A 16,290-nucleotide genomic window follows, 5' to 3' on the forward strand; every position below is an offset into this window, starting at 1 on the left:
TTCATTGCCTGTCACACTTGTGTTTCCTAGAAGTGTTGTGTGTTGTGCGTTTTAACCCACAGGGCCACCGTAGAACCTGTGAACAGACCGTTAATATGGTGTTTGTACGGATTTCTTCATGTGTTTGTTAGAAAACTGTGATTGTTGCTAACCAGAGCAAAATCCAGTAAGTCAGAGAGACTGGATGAGATACTTGTTGGTATTTATAGAGTTGGTTATAGAGTTATTCATTTATACAACAGTTGATTCATGCATATACAAATGCTCCTACAAAAACAGATGTTTTACCTGTTGAGTGCAGCTGCTGCTTCACCAACAGGTGGCAGACATGTAACACACAGTGTGAGTGAAGGATTAAAGGAAATATGTTTTCTGATCAGTGATTAGAGATTATTCACTAACAACTATAAGAATAGTGTAATCATTGATGATACGTCCAACAGTTTGAGATTAAATTGTCGAATTTACAAAATGATAATATGCTGAAAAGCTAAAATTGAGTTGTTCGAACAAAAAACACAGTTTTATTAATTACAAATCAATCAAAAAGATAGCAAATTATGATAAATCTTTGATAATATCATTGATTTTTATTGATTCAGTGACTGAAAGAGAATACAAAACTGTTCAGAAGTAGTTTCAATTAATTTTTTTTAGGATCTGCTGCTTTAGTTTGAGTTGTTTGACTCTAGAAAGTCAAGAAATCAAGAAAACAAGTGGCAGATTTATTGATCGTGACTGTAATGGTTAGTAGCAGCCCTGTGGTGCACACTTCTCAAAATAAATTAGGGATATTGGGATATGGGTGCATATAGGTACTTTAGAAAGAGGTGATACAGGAGTTGCTAAAGTCTGTGGCGCCCCCTGGTGTTAGTCTGTAGCTACAACAGACATCATGATGTGTGAGGTTATGGCTGCAGTCTACCTACATTTACTCAAGTACAAAATTCAACATACTTGTGCTTGACTTGACTTGTTTCCATTTGATGCTACTTTATATTTCTACTCCACTACAGTTGTCGGACAGCTTTAGCTACTTTTCAGTTTTCATACTCCTGTGTATCTCCAGATGTGTTGATGTTGCATGTTTGCGTTAAATAAAGAAAATTCCCCTCCTTCTTAAGCTAATAAATCAAGGTTGGCTTTCTGACACTGTTAAACCTTTTACAGATACATGGTTCTCACAGGATAGCTCAGCTAGAAACATCAGATAATATAGAGAAAAACTGAGGGAACATTCTCCTGCACGATGAGTACATTTACTTTTCATACTTTAAGTGCATTTTGCGGATAATACGAGTACGGTTTTGATTTTTCTTTGTAGTGGAGTTAAAGGATGTGAATGCTGCAGAACTCCAGTTGCCAAGAAAATAACTTTAAAACGCATAAAGAAACATTTTATTAATTTAATTGTTAAATCATTACTTTGTCTCTCCACAGATTATTGCCAAAATGTTTCACAGTGCTCTCTACCTCAAACTTTTACTTTAGTTTTATTTAAAGCATATTTTGAATTTAATTAAAAGTCGAGATTAGGAATATTTTCTTGTTCTTTCGGTCGTCCACTGATCTCCGTGTCATGGTTTTGATTCCTAACCCTCGAGGAAGAGGCTCGAGGCTGTAAGTATTTTTCATTCAGCGTCCACTTTTTTTTCAATTCGGGGTTTGTTTAGAGCTGTTGCACTTTTTGCATTCAGTCAACGTCTTTTCCCTGCGTTGTCTAACAGAAGTGTTATATCAAATCTGTTTTTCTCTTGGTGCTTTCTGAACAGCATCACTTCACAGAAACCTAGTCGCCCTCCAGTCAAAAAATGTTTTTCTTCTTGTTCCTACGGTTGAATGTTTGAGCTTCACTGTGTAGTGTCATGTATGTGCAGAGTTTGACTCTAGAAAGCTGTTTTGACATTTATCGCTCAGTTTATATTTTCGCTGAGTTAATTGAAAATCTGATTTTAAGAGAGAAATGACTGAATGAAGTAGAATATAGCATCACATGTGAAATGAAAAGAAGTGTGAAACCTTCAAAAAATAAAACAGAAAGCTGAAGAAGCAAAGAAGACAAACCACACAGAGACATTTGTAACAGAGCCTGTATATTTTATATATTTTTTCTGCAAAATACAAATACTACCACATGTCTGAGTGAGGGAATTGCTGTACATGATCTCTGACTGCGACTACAGAGGTGCACTTTGTTTTTCTCGTGAGAAACATTGTCTCCAAGTGGCGACAAAGGCCAGCTTATGCCGCTAACAATCTCTTAGAATATTTAACTGGTGGTTATTAGAAGCATTAGTGCACGTAAAGAGGGGAAAATACAGCCCATAGTGTACATTTACAGTACAGAGGACATTCAACCGATGTCGCCAAATACAAATAATTTCATCGGGGCATTTGAGGTACAAGTACATGACAGATTTGACAAAGTCCAGGCAGTTACTTATTAAAGAATCAAACCAAAAACACAAATAAAGAGATAATTTCACACTTTGGTTAGTTTACACTCCACGTTCCACCTCCACCCGCACGCAGTCGACTCCGCCTGGAGCCTGAGGATGAGCTCCTGGCTCTCCTGTCCCTCAGGCTCTGCGGGAAGTCTGAGCTGGAGGCCGACCAACCAGGAGACAACACGGTCATCATAAAACAAAAGGAGTGCAGAAGAAAACATCTCTGGGCTCTGCCCTTTCTAACTACAAAAGCTTCAGGGATTTTAGTGAGTGAATTTAGCTGCTGGATTTACAGCAAATGGGGCACAAACAGACACGGAGGACTGTGGCTGAAGGTCTGAGCTCCAAATATACAGTTTTTAAACCAAAATATTCAAATGTGAACAACCCTCAGCCACCTCTCTGTCTCTTTAAATAAAAACAAAAACAAAAAAAACAAAAAAAAGTGGATATCAGTCAGCTTCATTTAGCCTGTTCAGACTTTTATTGTGGCGGGTGTCAGACCCAGATGAGGTACAAGGCACGAATTATTCAAAATGTCTATGATGCCCTTGTAGAGTTACAGCACAAATACACAGTGGTGGAAAGGAACTGAGTACATTTACTCAAGTGTATTAGGGTACTTTACAAGCCAGACTCCTAAAAAGTAAATAAATAAAACAATTGGGTTAATTCTCTAATCCTTTAGGACGTATCAGGGTTGGTAACAACTAGACTAAACTAGCTAATTGTATATAAAGTAGTTCAAACTGTCTCCACCTGGAGCAGCTGCTACTGTTAAATGCTGCTCTGACATTGATGCATCTGAATTAACAATCTAATAATGTCACAGGAGACATTTTACCGAAGGATATTTACTAATCGAAGCTGATAATACTTTTATTTAAATATTTTGACTGTTGTTGTGATGCCACGTTCCCTTCAGTAAATGATCAGAGTACTTCTTCCACCACTGTAAATACTGTATATTGTAATAATCACCACAAAGTATTGACGTGGATGTTGTGCCGGGGGTTGAAAACAGCAGATTGTCACTGTGATAAACTGTCGAGTCTGACACCATCTGAACTTTAAAGGTGAATCTTTCATACCAATTCTACGTAAAATCTCCCTGAATGTTTAATAGAAAATGTCGTGCACCTCTCTGCTTTACATTATATTACTGTTATCTTATTAAATAGAGCTGCAGACATCCAAGAATATCAATTTGATATAATAAGAAATTCAAAAAAACACAACACTATAAACTTTGTGCAGCAAAGCATCACTGTCCTGTCGGATATGGCTTTTTTTAGGAGTGCAACCCTCACTCTGCTAATTCCTGCTAATCTATCAGCTCATGCTAACTGTCTCTGTGCATCACAAGGCCATGAGGGAAGTCTGAATGCGACTCCTCTCTGTTTGATATGTAAAACCACAGAAGCTTTGTTTGTTTTCTAGGAAAATAATGTAGTTTTGTTTGTATGGAAGCAATTAGAGGCCAAAATAACCAATTTATATATATAAAAAAGATTGAAATTGTGAAATGTAACCACGACTGAATACTTTCTAATTCAAAAGCCATCAATAGACTTGAATTTCTAAATAGTTTTTTGATTATAAGACACTGAAACTTTCAAGAATCTGTGAACCGTCGTGAACAAAAATAAAACAACCCTAAAAATCAAAATCAATAACCTAAATTCAGATTGATGGCTTTCAGAGGAAAATATTAGCATAGCATATTGTAGCATATGCTTTGTAAATGACCTTATGTTATGGGAGGGTGCTACACAAATAAACTTGCCTTTCCTTAAATTTCATCTCTTGTTTTTTATATATACCTATACCTTTTTTAGAAAACATCAGGCTTGTGCCTATATTTAATTAATTTTTGTATGTTTGTGTCCGTATGTGACTGTCTCTATGTATATATCACATCTATAAGGATCTGTAAATTAATAAATGTAAAAAGTATTCAGTTGTGGTTCATTTTTAGTTTTGCGGTGACCGAATAAGACTGAAATCCTCTCAGCCTTTTCTTTGCTTCCATAGTTTTGTGTATCTGGACTGAATTAATTAAAAATCACATTTTTTCTAACACAGCTCTGAAAATTATTCACTAACTCTGATAAGCGTCTTCACATCAAGTGAAAATTGTCCAAAGCTTCTTTTTCTATGCAACCTGTTGCAAATAACTTTCTCATCACTCACCCTGAAACCTCCTCGGTCACCGTTCCTATCTCTCACCAGAGCTTCACTTCTCCTCCTCTCACTGTACTTCCTCTCGTTCGTCCCTCATTTATCTGCCACATGTTTACCTTCCATACAATCATGTTTAAATGTGCTATACGTTTTTAATGTGCGCAAATATGTTGAACCTGCAACACGGCGTGGACTGAGCGGTTCACGTCAGCACGCCTGCTCTCGCGGCTCCTAATGATCCACATGTTTTTTAAACTCACCAGTAGCTTCAGAGTACCAGACTTCTTCACTTTTACCTTTTTTTTTTTTGTTAGTTTGCATACATGTGCACATACGTCAATGTGCATGTAACATATTTGATATTTACTTATACCCCTCCCCCCCTGCCCCGAACACACACACAACACAAGCAATACATGTACACCGACAGACTGTCCAGCTGCTTCAGTACATGTTCGTCTCAGATCATCGTCCTGCACCATTTATCAAACTGCTAATAGAGACATTAATGTAAAAAAATCCTTCACTTTCACTTTGACTCACAGGCTTCAGAATAAAAGCTTAAGTTAAGTAATAAGTTAAATTCCAAGCTTTCATATTCCTTTTCCAAACCTGGTGCCTACATTACCCACAATGCAACTGCGCCACTGAGCGGCATCACTGGAGGGAATTTATCAGATTACATGCAGCTTCCTCTGGAGACACTAAAGGCTTTATACTACTTTATTCACAACTCCCCGAGACCTGTAAACACACTTTAATGTGTAAAATTAGTGGAGTTACCCTTTTTAAGAGGACAAGAATACAGCTGGCAGTTATTTTGATTGCACACTGTCTCCTTATAATATGATTATAATAAGAATTTCTTTCCTGCTGCAGTTTGGTTTCCCTTTTAGCACGTTTCTTAATATTTATTCTATGACAATTAAATATTATAAATATATTAATTTGATGTTTTAGTCAACAATGAGGCAGATGTAGGAGAAATCTTCTGTCTCTGATTGGCTGTGATAAATACTGTGATCGGTTACTTATTTGCTGTGAGTCCTGTGAGAAATGTTTTGATTCGTGTCATTATTAGAAGTTTGATAAATGTGCGATCCTTCCTCCGGTGTACGGCTACAGTACATGTTGTAAATACAGCAGAACGTCACTGTATCTGCAGAAAACAAGTCTGACTCTGCCCTCCCTCACGTACATGTTACCATTACACATATAGCACACCCACTCAGTACAAGAAGAATATGATAATAATAATAATAATAATAATAATAATAACACTATAAGGTAACTTTACTAACACCCCCTCCCTTCTGGCTGCAGACCGACTCCCATCATGTCGCCCAGCCCTCTGATAACCTCATCCGCTTTACTGACGGGCTGTGGTGCTCCTCCTGACTGGACAGAGGTCGGAGGAGGAAGTTGTCGTTCCCGTGGTGATCCTCGCGATCCTCGCTGCCTTCGTACGAGCTCCCGCAGCTGGACGCGCTGTCGCCGGGGGAGCGGCCCGGCTCGTTGGGACCCCGGCCGGCGATGGAGTATCCGGCTGTGGTGACGCATCCTCCGAGTCCCGTGCCCATCATTCCCACGCTCCGGTCTCTGGGAGGGGAGGCGGGCTCGGACTTGATGTGGAGGTGCTGATGACCGGAGGAGAGGTTTAGGTTCGAGTTCTGACACAAGTTCCTGAAAGACGAGAGAGAAAAAAAATACCAGACTTTATAAAATGTCAGAGATGCTCCTTATTTTCTAGACTTTTGTCATGTTGATGTGACGGGGCACAAAACAGTCTCTTAGCCGCACTTGTTCGCTTATGTGTGTCCAACAGTGGTGGAAAGTAACTAAGTACATTCACTCAAGTACAAATTTTAAGGTACTTGTGCGACATTTCAGAGAGAAATATTGCACTTTTTACTCGGCTAATCTTTAGTTACTTGTCTGATTAAGATAGCAGATTATTAAAATAAAATATAACCTGCAAATTAATTAGGATACAACTTCTCACAAGCTACTGAGCAGTATTTAAAGTAAATAAAATAAGCTGCACCTTTAGCAGCTGTGTCATTAAAGTGATAAACACATGAATGCATCAATTATTATGATAAAATAATATAATAGACCTATGTATTATTAATTATTACACAGGTGTGCGCTACCTCTGTCCTGATTCTTGCTACGACCCATCCCACCCTGATACTCTTGCCCTAAATCTCACTCCTCATGCCAGAGACTGCAGTCTAACATTTGCAAATATTCGCCTACCGTTCACTTTTATTCAATGCGAGCGAAGAACTAAAACATTTGCATCCGGCAGCAAAGCAAATTTCTACCTTTGCATCATGTGGAGTTTAACACATCGTGCACACTGCCCACATTCAGTGACAGCGGGTGATGGATATTCACTTATATTTGCATATGTGTGAGTGCACCATGAACTGAACCAATCAGAAAGCTCACAGTAGTACGAAGACGGGTCTGAACCGCCAACAAGACAACCAGAATCCATCTGGGACCTTTCAGTGCACATCCGAACACACAGAAATACAATCATACTAAAATAAAACGATATCCAACAAACAGATTCTCACCCCATGTGTCCGAGTGCTGAGTGCTGCAGGTTCTGTATCTGCTGTTGCTGCCAGTTTGTGACTGATCCAAGACCAGAACCTCCAAACCCGGACAGGGAGGACAGGTCGCTGCCGAGGGAGAACTCTGAGGACGAAAACACACATCGTTAATCAGGTCCTACATGAGGTCTGAGCCTCGAGTCCGTTGCAGTGTTGTTCTGCTGTAATCACCTGTGCCATAAGAAGAGGAGAGCGTGGACGGATACCCGCCCATCCCCTGTCCAGGTAGAGTCTGAGCAGAGATGGACACGGCAGGAGTGGACAGCGTCTGAGCGCTCTGAGAGTGATTTATTCTCTGGTTCTGTGGAGAAAAGAGGCTTATCAGACTTCAGACGGCAACACATACCGATACTGGAGGAAAATACAAGTCAATGGTAAAAGTAAAATGAAAACGATTCTCATCTACGTCTGACGGTGTCGCCCTGTGATTTAACAATGACTTACCAACATCAGATCAAAATCCTCACACTGGAGTGCAGCGTTAAAACACAGACTTAAATGAGTCAGCATGCATGATAACGGACTTCACAGGGAAATGAACATAATTACAACATGAGATACAGACATGATGGTGAAGAGAGGTGAGAGCACTCACAATGGTGGGCATGTTGTTGCACTTGTTGGAGGGCGGCATCAGTGTGCGGAGGTCAGGCTTGCGGTTCATGCTCATTGGAGGACTCTTGTCCTGCATGTTCTTGGAAACTGGAGACATCAGCCCGGGGGAGGTGCAGTGGTTACTGTAGCTGCCATTTCCTGGTGAGAAAAGATGTTTCAATGTAGTTTTCATCATAATTCACCACTGATACCTACAATAAGTGTGAACTGACCGAGGGGAGGACAGCCTTCATGTTTATTTCATGTTTCTAAACCGTTTTACTAAAATAGCGGGATATGTTGTCATCAACGGTGTTCTTTGATTTAGGATTTTATGAATTATATTAACCGTTAACTTGGCCGCCAACATTTAGCAGCTGTTTAACAGATATTTTATTGACGGCAAACTTGTCAAATTTTACAAAAACGGTGAACTAAAGCCAATACACACTACTTCTTTGTCACCCATGGAGAAAGTCCCCAGACTCCCTTAAAAAAACGCTCAATTTTATGAGTTATTGAGTGGAGAGAAACTTTATAAACTTTGTGAGTTTACAACAGTAACAACAAACAGTTATACACAAACATATTACTTATTTTATGTAATAACAGAGAGAGAGACGAGCACAGCTGCACTTAATTTGGCTCTTAACTTTAACTTTCAGCTTGTTTTTCTAATCAGGATGTGTTTCTTTCTTTGGCTTCATCTGCTGCTGTTATTGACATTTAATTTTGTTTATACAGCTCAGTATTACTAATTAACTATGACACCTTCTATCATTAGAGCCTCGATTCAGATAAAGAAAAATTCTCTCAAAAAAAGAGCAACAGAGGAGGGACCCCCTCTTCAAGATGGACAGACAGGATGTAGTGTCGTGTGTCACTTCAGGATAATAGTAGTAGCTGAAGTTGTAATATGACCTTTTTCATTCAATAATATAAGCACAACATGCTGAATAAAAACATGTTTAACAGATTAGATAGAAATGAACTGCAGTCTTACCCACAGTGGAGACCACAGTGCTCGTCAGCTCTGAACCCATCAGTCCTGCAGACACAAAACGTTCAACACGGTCAGATAACAGAAGTCAGATGTTGGGATTATTGTGTTATTATGACTGTCGGCCCACATACCTGCATTTCCAGCGCTGGAGGGCCGTTGAGGGGACATGCTGTTTCTCTGCATGTGTGTGATGGGCAGCAGGTTGTGGTTACTGAGGCCGCAGCCGAGTCCAGGCTGGGAGTACAGCAGTCCACTGGGGTTACTGCCGGGGAGGGACACTCCCATGTCGTAGTTGGAGGGAGGCAGACCCTGCTGGACAGATCAGGAGCTGGTTAACATCACCGAAGAGCGACAACGTGAAGCTGCACAGGTGGAAACATCTACTCGACTGAACTTACACAGATCCTCTGTCTGTTGATCATCAGGTCAATGTCTTCGTTGATTTTGCGATATTTGTCGTCTGACTCTGGGCTCTGGCCCGCAGAGTCGTCGGCCTCGATGTCGGGGCTGTCGCAGCCGTTTAAGCCTTTCTTACGCAGCGTCTGAAGGAAACAAAAAGTAAAATACTCATTTGTAAGTATCTGCTGTATACATACTGGTCATTTATATGGGTAAAAATGTATCAGGAGGCTTAAGAGCTGAAACAATTAGTTGATTAATTATTTAGTCAGTCAAAAGGAAATTCGTCTGCAACGGTTTTCATCATCTAATCATCTTTGCTGTCATTTTTTTTTGGAGTGACGCACTTTCACTGATACTTTGACTCCGGTAAAGGATCTAATACTCACACAGATGAAACTTCACACTAAAAATAACGAAGTGACGTCTTTTTCAAACACAAGAGGGCGCCATCTGAGCAGATATCCCATCAGTCAGACTCCATCCACCAACTCTCTTGAGTCGGACAGCAGTGAATATTAAAACACAAGACGATCCAGCACATGTGTTTCAAATGAGTTTTTTTTGTCGTCTTTATGTATCACATGAACATTCAAGTGTCAGTGTTGTGAAATCTTTCCTCTCATGCAGGTATCAGATGATGATGACTGTGTGTGTACACAAGTATTTGACGTACTTTACTTTTAATTCCATTTTTGCTACTTTATAATGAGTATACTGGTAAATATAGCACTTTTTACTCATAACTCGACTCCTAACAGAGTATTTGTACGCTGTGGTATCACAGTACTTCTTCCACCACTGTGTGTGTGTGTGTGTTGTACAGTATGTGGTTTGGCTCTGAGCGTCCTGCTTCAGCACTTCACAGCCCATTAGTCCAGTCTGTCACTGGATGGTTGCAACACACACACATACAGGGCTCAGCGGTTGGCCCAGCGCAGCAATCCCACTCATCCCAGTCATGTCCACCTGTTTGGCTTCACAGAGAAGGAGGGGTAGGGTCTGGGGTGAGAGGAGAAGGAGGGGGGAGGAGAAAGGGTGAGGCAGCCACCACCAATGCTAAGCGTGGCTACCGGCGGGATGGCCGTAGAAGGCTATTTTTTGCTCCTGTGCTCCGCAGCGTTTCTCGTCACTCCCATCCCTCCCTCACAATCTGTCAATCTGGCTCGTCTATTAAAACATAAAACCGACTCCAGTGGCCTGCTTCCCCCTCTTCAAACGCACACACTGTACTCCGCGCTACCACCACACACCCACGGCTTCCTTTTTCAATAAAAAAACAAAAAAAACAAGAGCTGGTCGGGGTAACCTCGATGCAGCCAGGAACAGAGCAGGAGGAAGAATTCGGATCATTCTTTTAAAAATGCAGTAAACTGATTTTTATCAGCCCCGTTTAAGATGATGTGATGAACATGTTAGCAGCTCACGGTCACCCAAAAGTCATACTTGAGTGAAAATAAAGATATGGTGTTAAAATATTACTTTGGTAAAACCTAACGAACAGTACTTGAATAAAAGTCTGGAAGTATCTGATATTAAATGTCCTTAAGTACAAGTACATGTACACCATAAACCATAAAGTGTTATTTCCTCAGATTGCGGATAAAATAAAAAAAGATAAACTTTTTTAAATCTGCTACTTTGGTTCTGATGCAGTGTGCAATCGGCAAAGTAACTAGTTACTATTAAGTTATTAAATGAATGTAGCGGAATAAGAAGCCTCCAAAATGTAATGGAGTTGATGTTTAAAGTACAATATTTGCCTCCAAAATATAGTGGAAGTATGAAGTAGCACAAAATGGAAACACTCAAAATTGAAGTTAAGTACAGTACCTGAGTAAATGTACTTTGTTACATCCCATCACTGCTTCTAAAGTGAAGGATCAGAGTACTTCTTCCACCACTACATGCAGTTGTTTACACGTCTCAAGTAGCATGAACTAGAATTACTCAAGTAAAGAACAAGTACCTCAAATTTCTTGTACTTTCAAAAAAAAAGTATTTACAAATACTTCTTTTAAGTAACTAGTGACTAGTCGATTTAGTAGCGTAAAACGGAAATAGTCAAGTCAGGTTACATGAAACTGCACGTGAGTCCAGTACTTGAGTAAATACTCAGTTACTTTCTATGCTTGGCCTGGAATGTGTGTGTCTGGGTGTGTGTGCATGTGTGTGTGTGTGGTGGCAGGTGGTTTGAACAGCTTCCTGGAGGTGCTCGAGACAGAGGGGGAGACAGCTGAGGAGGGAGGAGGAGGAGGGAGGATGCAATAATATCTAACCAGCCTCCGTCCTCCCCCCCCAGGATCCATCCACTCCTCCACCGTCACTGCTTTTCTTTTCCATCGATTCTCTTTTTTCTTTTTTCAGTTTCGGTTCCTTCCACTGCTCTTTTTTCGTGGGTGGTCTCCTCCTCCTCAACATCAGATGATGCTATGACTACATGTGTTCAGTGTGTACTTAAAGTATCAGACGTAAAATGTGTTTTCCTATTATATCTGATGTTTTTGGATTAATATTCCTGCTGCGTTGATGTGTTTGGTGTCATTCTTATGTAGCGGTGGAAGAAGTACTTTCATCCTTCACTTAAGTAAAAGCACTGATAGGATGTAACTAAGTAATTTTACTCAAGTACTGTACTGAGGTAGGATTTTGAGGTATTTGTACTTTGCTTGAGTATTTCCATTTTGTGCTACTTTATGCTTTCACTCCAATTTCACTACAAATATTGTACTTTTTACTCCACTACATTTATTTAATAACTTTAGTTACTTTGTGGATAATGGAGGTTGCGGATGTTTACTGCCAATCCGATAATGAAAAAATCATTAAAATAATCTGAAAAATACTGATTATACGTCGCCGGATTATTGGATCAGATAATCATACATGTAAATATATGAACAACGTACTTTTACTTGTACTTTTGATACTTAAAAGTATATTATTACCAGAAAATAACTTTTGATATTGAAGTACGTTTGCTATAAAGTACTTTAAGACTTTTACTCAAGTACATTTTGTACAGGTTAGCATGTTAACACAGGAAACTATGATGTTGAACATAGTAAACAAAGCATATTAGCATTGTTTCTGTGAGCATGTTAGCATTGCTGATGTTAGCGTTTAGCTCAGAGCAGCCATGTGGCTCAGTACGGCCTCATGGAGCTGCCACAGTATCATGAACAGACTAATATACGTTTATTTTATTCTCACTGGCATTGAAAGCACCACCAGGTAGAGTTATTATTTTTAATAAACGTATTAAAAAAATGTGGCTTGAAAAACAGCTCAACTCCTAAAAATACATCTCCTCCTCCACTGTGACGAGAGATAAACCGGACTGGTCAGAAGGGAAAAAAGACGAAGAAGAAGAAGAAGAAGAAGAAGAAGAAGAAGAAGAGGAGGTGGAGGAGGTGGTGGTGGTGGTGGTTGTGGGGAACTAAGACTTGGTTACTCAGCCTTAAGTTGCTTCTCTTCCTCCTCTTTATTTTCCTCCAGCGGCTCCTCGTGCAGTTCTACATACACACTCACTCATCCACAGGCAAAAAAACCACAGTCACACACACTCACAGCGCCGTCACGGCTATTCATAGCTGTGTACTGGGCTATTTTTAGACCACTACCGGTTTCCAGCCATTTAGCTGGGAGGGATCGCAGCCAACACAAAGGAACTGGACTTACTCTGCGAGCATATGTGAGAGCGTCAGAGTGTGTGAATGTGTGTGTGTGTGTGTGTGTGCACGACTTTATTGAAAAACTTCATCTGTTTCTAATCTGGAACAGCACAGCACACACACACACACACACACACACACACACACCAGAGCAGGCCAAAGCAAAATAAGGTTAACAGAGTAAAAGTGAGGAATGCAGAACTCCTCAGATTTATAAATAGCAGCAAGGTTCCCAGGCTAAATGAACACAACACAATAAGCTGATAGTTATCTAGCATGTAGCCTTTACACACACACACACACACACACACACACACACACACACACAGAGGAACATGCCAACCCGCCACATGAGGGGAAAAAAAAAAGATGACCAAAACAAAGGAGCCTCTCTTCTACTAAATTCCTGTCTGGCAGATAGTTCATTGGTGCAGAGTCTTTTCACAGCTCTGTGGGCTCACTATCATACAGCCCTCACACTCCTACTGACGTACAACTCACTCACAAGTTAATAAAAACACTACGTCTAATATTTGATTAAGTCAGTTTACAGCAAAGGCGTCAAACATTTCCTCATTCCGGCTTCCTTAATAAGGATTTCGCTGCTTCTTAGTCTGATGCGACAGGAAATTTAACATATTTGATTCGTTGCCTCAACACAGAATGAAATTAGATCACAATCACAACGCCTCAATGGGCTTTACAATCTGTACGGTCTACAACATCCTCTGTCCTTAGACCCTCGATTCGAGTGAGGAAAAACTTGCCATATTGGGGGAAAAAAAACTTTTAACAGGGGAAAAACAGGAAGCCACAGAGGAGGGATCCCTCTCCCAGGACACAGGCCACTTGAAGAGGTCGCTTTTGGCTTTAGGAAATTGTAACAGACAATTTATAGATGACATGATTAATCGAGAAAAGCCTGACGAAACATGAGAACTTGTGATGAATTAGTCAAAATATGACGAGAGCAAGCGTCACAGAAACAAAAGTTTACGGGAAATTCCCTTGATTTTCAGGGAAGTTTGATTGTCAGTTTTCTGACCTTTGAATCGAGAGAATAACAGGCAGAGGCTGTTGGCTGCAAAACCAACCAGGTGTAACTAGAGGTGTGCAAATGTCTCGATGACCGGCTGCATCGCAATGCTGACGTGGAAGATTCTGCATCGATGCAGAGACGACGCATAATCGGGAGATTGCGGCCTGTGTTGATTGTTGATTTCTCCTCCTCGGTTGTAAAATAACGGCAGACTGTTGCTCTCTTGCACTGAATTGTGGGCTAACAGGAGATATCGTGGCGGGAGGCAGAGATCATTAGTGATTGTTTGTCTTGTTGGGAAGCACGAACCGGACAAGACACACACTGTGTGTAACTTCTGCCTCACAATGACTAATGATGTGCTCTTAATATTTGGGGAAAAGTTCAACAATGTAGGAAATGTCTTACTGGCTTTTCCTTCCAAGACTGAGATGAAAAGATCAATAGCGAGTACTTAGCTTAGCATAAAGACTGGCTAAGTTCAAACACACCTCTAAAGCTCACAGATCAACATGCTAAGCTAATCTAACCACATCCCGACATAATAAAACCACTATCAGCTCAGAGGAGCCCCAACACGCGGCGCTTGTTCCACTTACTCTGGCACAGCGAGCGTGACCTTGGCACAGCCGCCTCAGCACCATGTTGTGACATGTGTTGCTGCTCAGGGTAAAGACGTTACACATGCCCCTTAAAGACTTCTTTACCCGCTCATTATCCAATCGGAGAGCAGCAAGATTAAACGTGGTGTGTTGGCCAACTATCAAATGTTGTTATCAAAGCGGCTTACTCAGGAACCACACCGGAGCCACATGTATGAACAACGCAAGTTGTGTGCTTTATTTCCCCAAATGTTGCAGATTATGAAGTCTTTTTGGGTTTCTCCACAAAACAAATACGAAAATTTAAACACTTCACGCTGGCTCCAATTTTACTAGATTGAAACATCATCTCAGGCTGTTCTCCGCGCACTAGGACAGGCTTAACTTCTCTTACATGATATCCGACGATCATTTCAGATCCAGTAGCCCTCTGATGACGTACTGGTATACGCAAACATGCATGTATCGTCAAATCAGCCTCTCATTGGTGGACAAGACCAAAATAAACCTCTGACCTCTCCCAAAGCACTATGGGAAGTCAGTACGTTCTGTTAGCATCCGGCTAGCTGCATTTTTATCATGGAAAAGTAGTCAGACACCTCAGCCTGTCGGTGACAAAAACAAACACTTAAAGTGGATGTACACTTTGACTGTCGCTGTTGCCCCAAAGGGGGTTACACTGCAGCTGTGATCCACTGGACTGATTGTTTTTCCCCCCCATCTACTTCAGTTGTTTAGGAGAATGCTGCAATGATGTTTTGCTGTGAAGCTCGAGTAGATATTATCACTGAATTATCATGATTGAATGCACTGGACTTAGGAAGTATTCAAGTTGGGCAGGAATTCATATTAGGTGGATAAAAATGCAGTTATAGACAAAGATGCTTCTGAAATGAACCAGAAGCACTGAAACATCACACTCTCACTCGTCAGTTTGGACTAAGGTGAGTACAAAAGTGCAAAAGCACACGAGGGACAAGACAAAAGACAGGAAAAGGAAGCAGCAGAGTAGCGAGAGAGGAAATGTCATGCGGAGGTAAAAAGTGGATGCAGCGAGCAGCAGCGGCGGCAGTAAATAACCTGGCTGGTTAACGGATACGCTGCAGAGATGAAGAAGCTGCCTGGACAGATTAGAGTAACGAGCTAAACTGGATTGTGATAGATTACAGAGGATTAAAGAGCAAGTAAGCCTGGTTGTGTCGGGGCTGGCCAAGAGGCCATGTGGTGGGCCGCGTGGAGGGAAAGGCTCAGGTACAACCACGCTTCACAGTATGAATGTACATGTGCACACAGTGAACACACGCAGCAACACAGGTGCACAACTCTGGTCGCCTTCTTCCTCCCAACATGACGCCCAGAGCAAACGTCGCCTTTTATTTAGTAGGAGCTCACAAGTGGATAACAGGCCTACTGAGTTTGATCTTGTGTGTAACCCTGCTGTCAGCAAATTCGAAAATATAATCCTATAACAATATTTTTATTCCACTATTTTTGAGTTTAGTTGCAGTATATGCCCAGAAAAAAATCCTATTGATCCTTAATGATGTCTTGATTAGTAGAAATGATCATTTTTGCATCAATTTCACTGAAAAAAATCTATTAAGATCATGATGATGTGACATTTGTTGGGTCTTAACCAAATCAAACATGTTTTCTTACATCTGGAGATGAAGATTTATAATTCAGGGCCTCTCTGCAGCACTACGTCACTCTCTTTATAAAGC

At 40.7% G+C, this 16,290-nt stretch overlaps 1 protein-coding gene and 1 long non-coding RNA gene across 3 annotated transcripts in view; one reads left to right on the forward strand and one right to left on the reverse strand.

Moving 5' to 3' along the window:
* Positions 1 to 16,290, forward strand: part of LOC311275423 — an 81,378-nt gene that overhangs the window by 6,785 nt on the left and 58,303 nt on the right. The gene's annotated exons all lie outside the window — the stretch shown is intronic.
* Positions 2,073 to 16,290, reverse strand: part of mef2ca (myocyte enhancer factor 2ca) — a 30,336-nt gene continuing 16,118 nt past the window's right edge. The window contains exons 5-11 of one of the 2 annotated variants that reach the window (XM_084383977.1): positions 9,251 to 9,394; positions 8,984 to 9,161; positions 8,853 to 8,897; positions 7,851 to 8,008; positions 7,427 to 7,556; positions 7,217 to 7,340; positions 2,073 to 6,314 (exon numbers count right to left, since the gene is read on the reverse strand). In XM_084383977.1, the coding sequence (XP_084240103.1) occupies positions 5,966 to 6,314; positions 7,217 to 7,340; positions 7,427 to 7,556; positions 7,851 to 8,008; positions 8,853 to 8,897; positions 8,984 to 9,161; positions 9,251 to 9,394 (1,128 nt within the window). In that variant the 3' untranslated portion in view covers positions 2,073 to 5,965. Of the gene's footprint in view, positions 6,315 to 7,216; positions 7,341 to 7,426; positions 7,557 to 7,850; positions 8,009 to 8,852; positions 8,898 to 8,983; positions 9,165 to 9,250; positions 9,395 to 16,290 lie in introns of both variants that reach the window. The other variant, XM_084383976.1, reaches the window with a different exon arrangement.

Source organism: Pagrus pagrus (assembly GCF_965226575.1).
Source record: "Pagrus pagrus genome assembly, chromosome: 19".
In the NCBI taxonomy this organism is placed as follows: Eukaryota; Metazoa; Chordata; class Actinopteri; order Spariformes; family Sparidae; genus Pagrus; species Pagrus pagrus.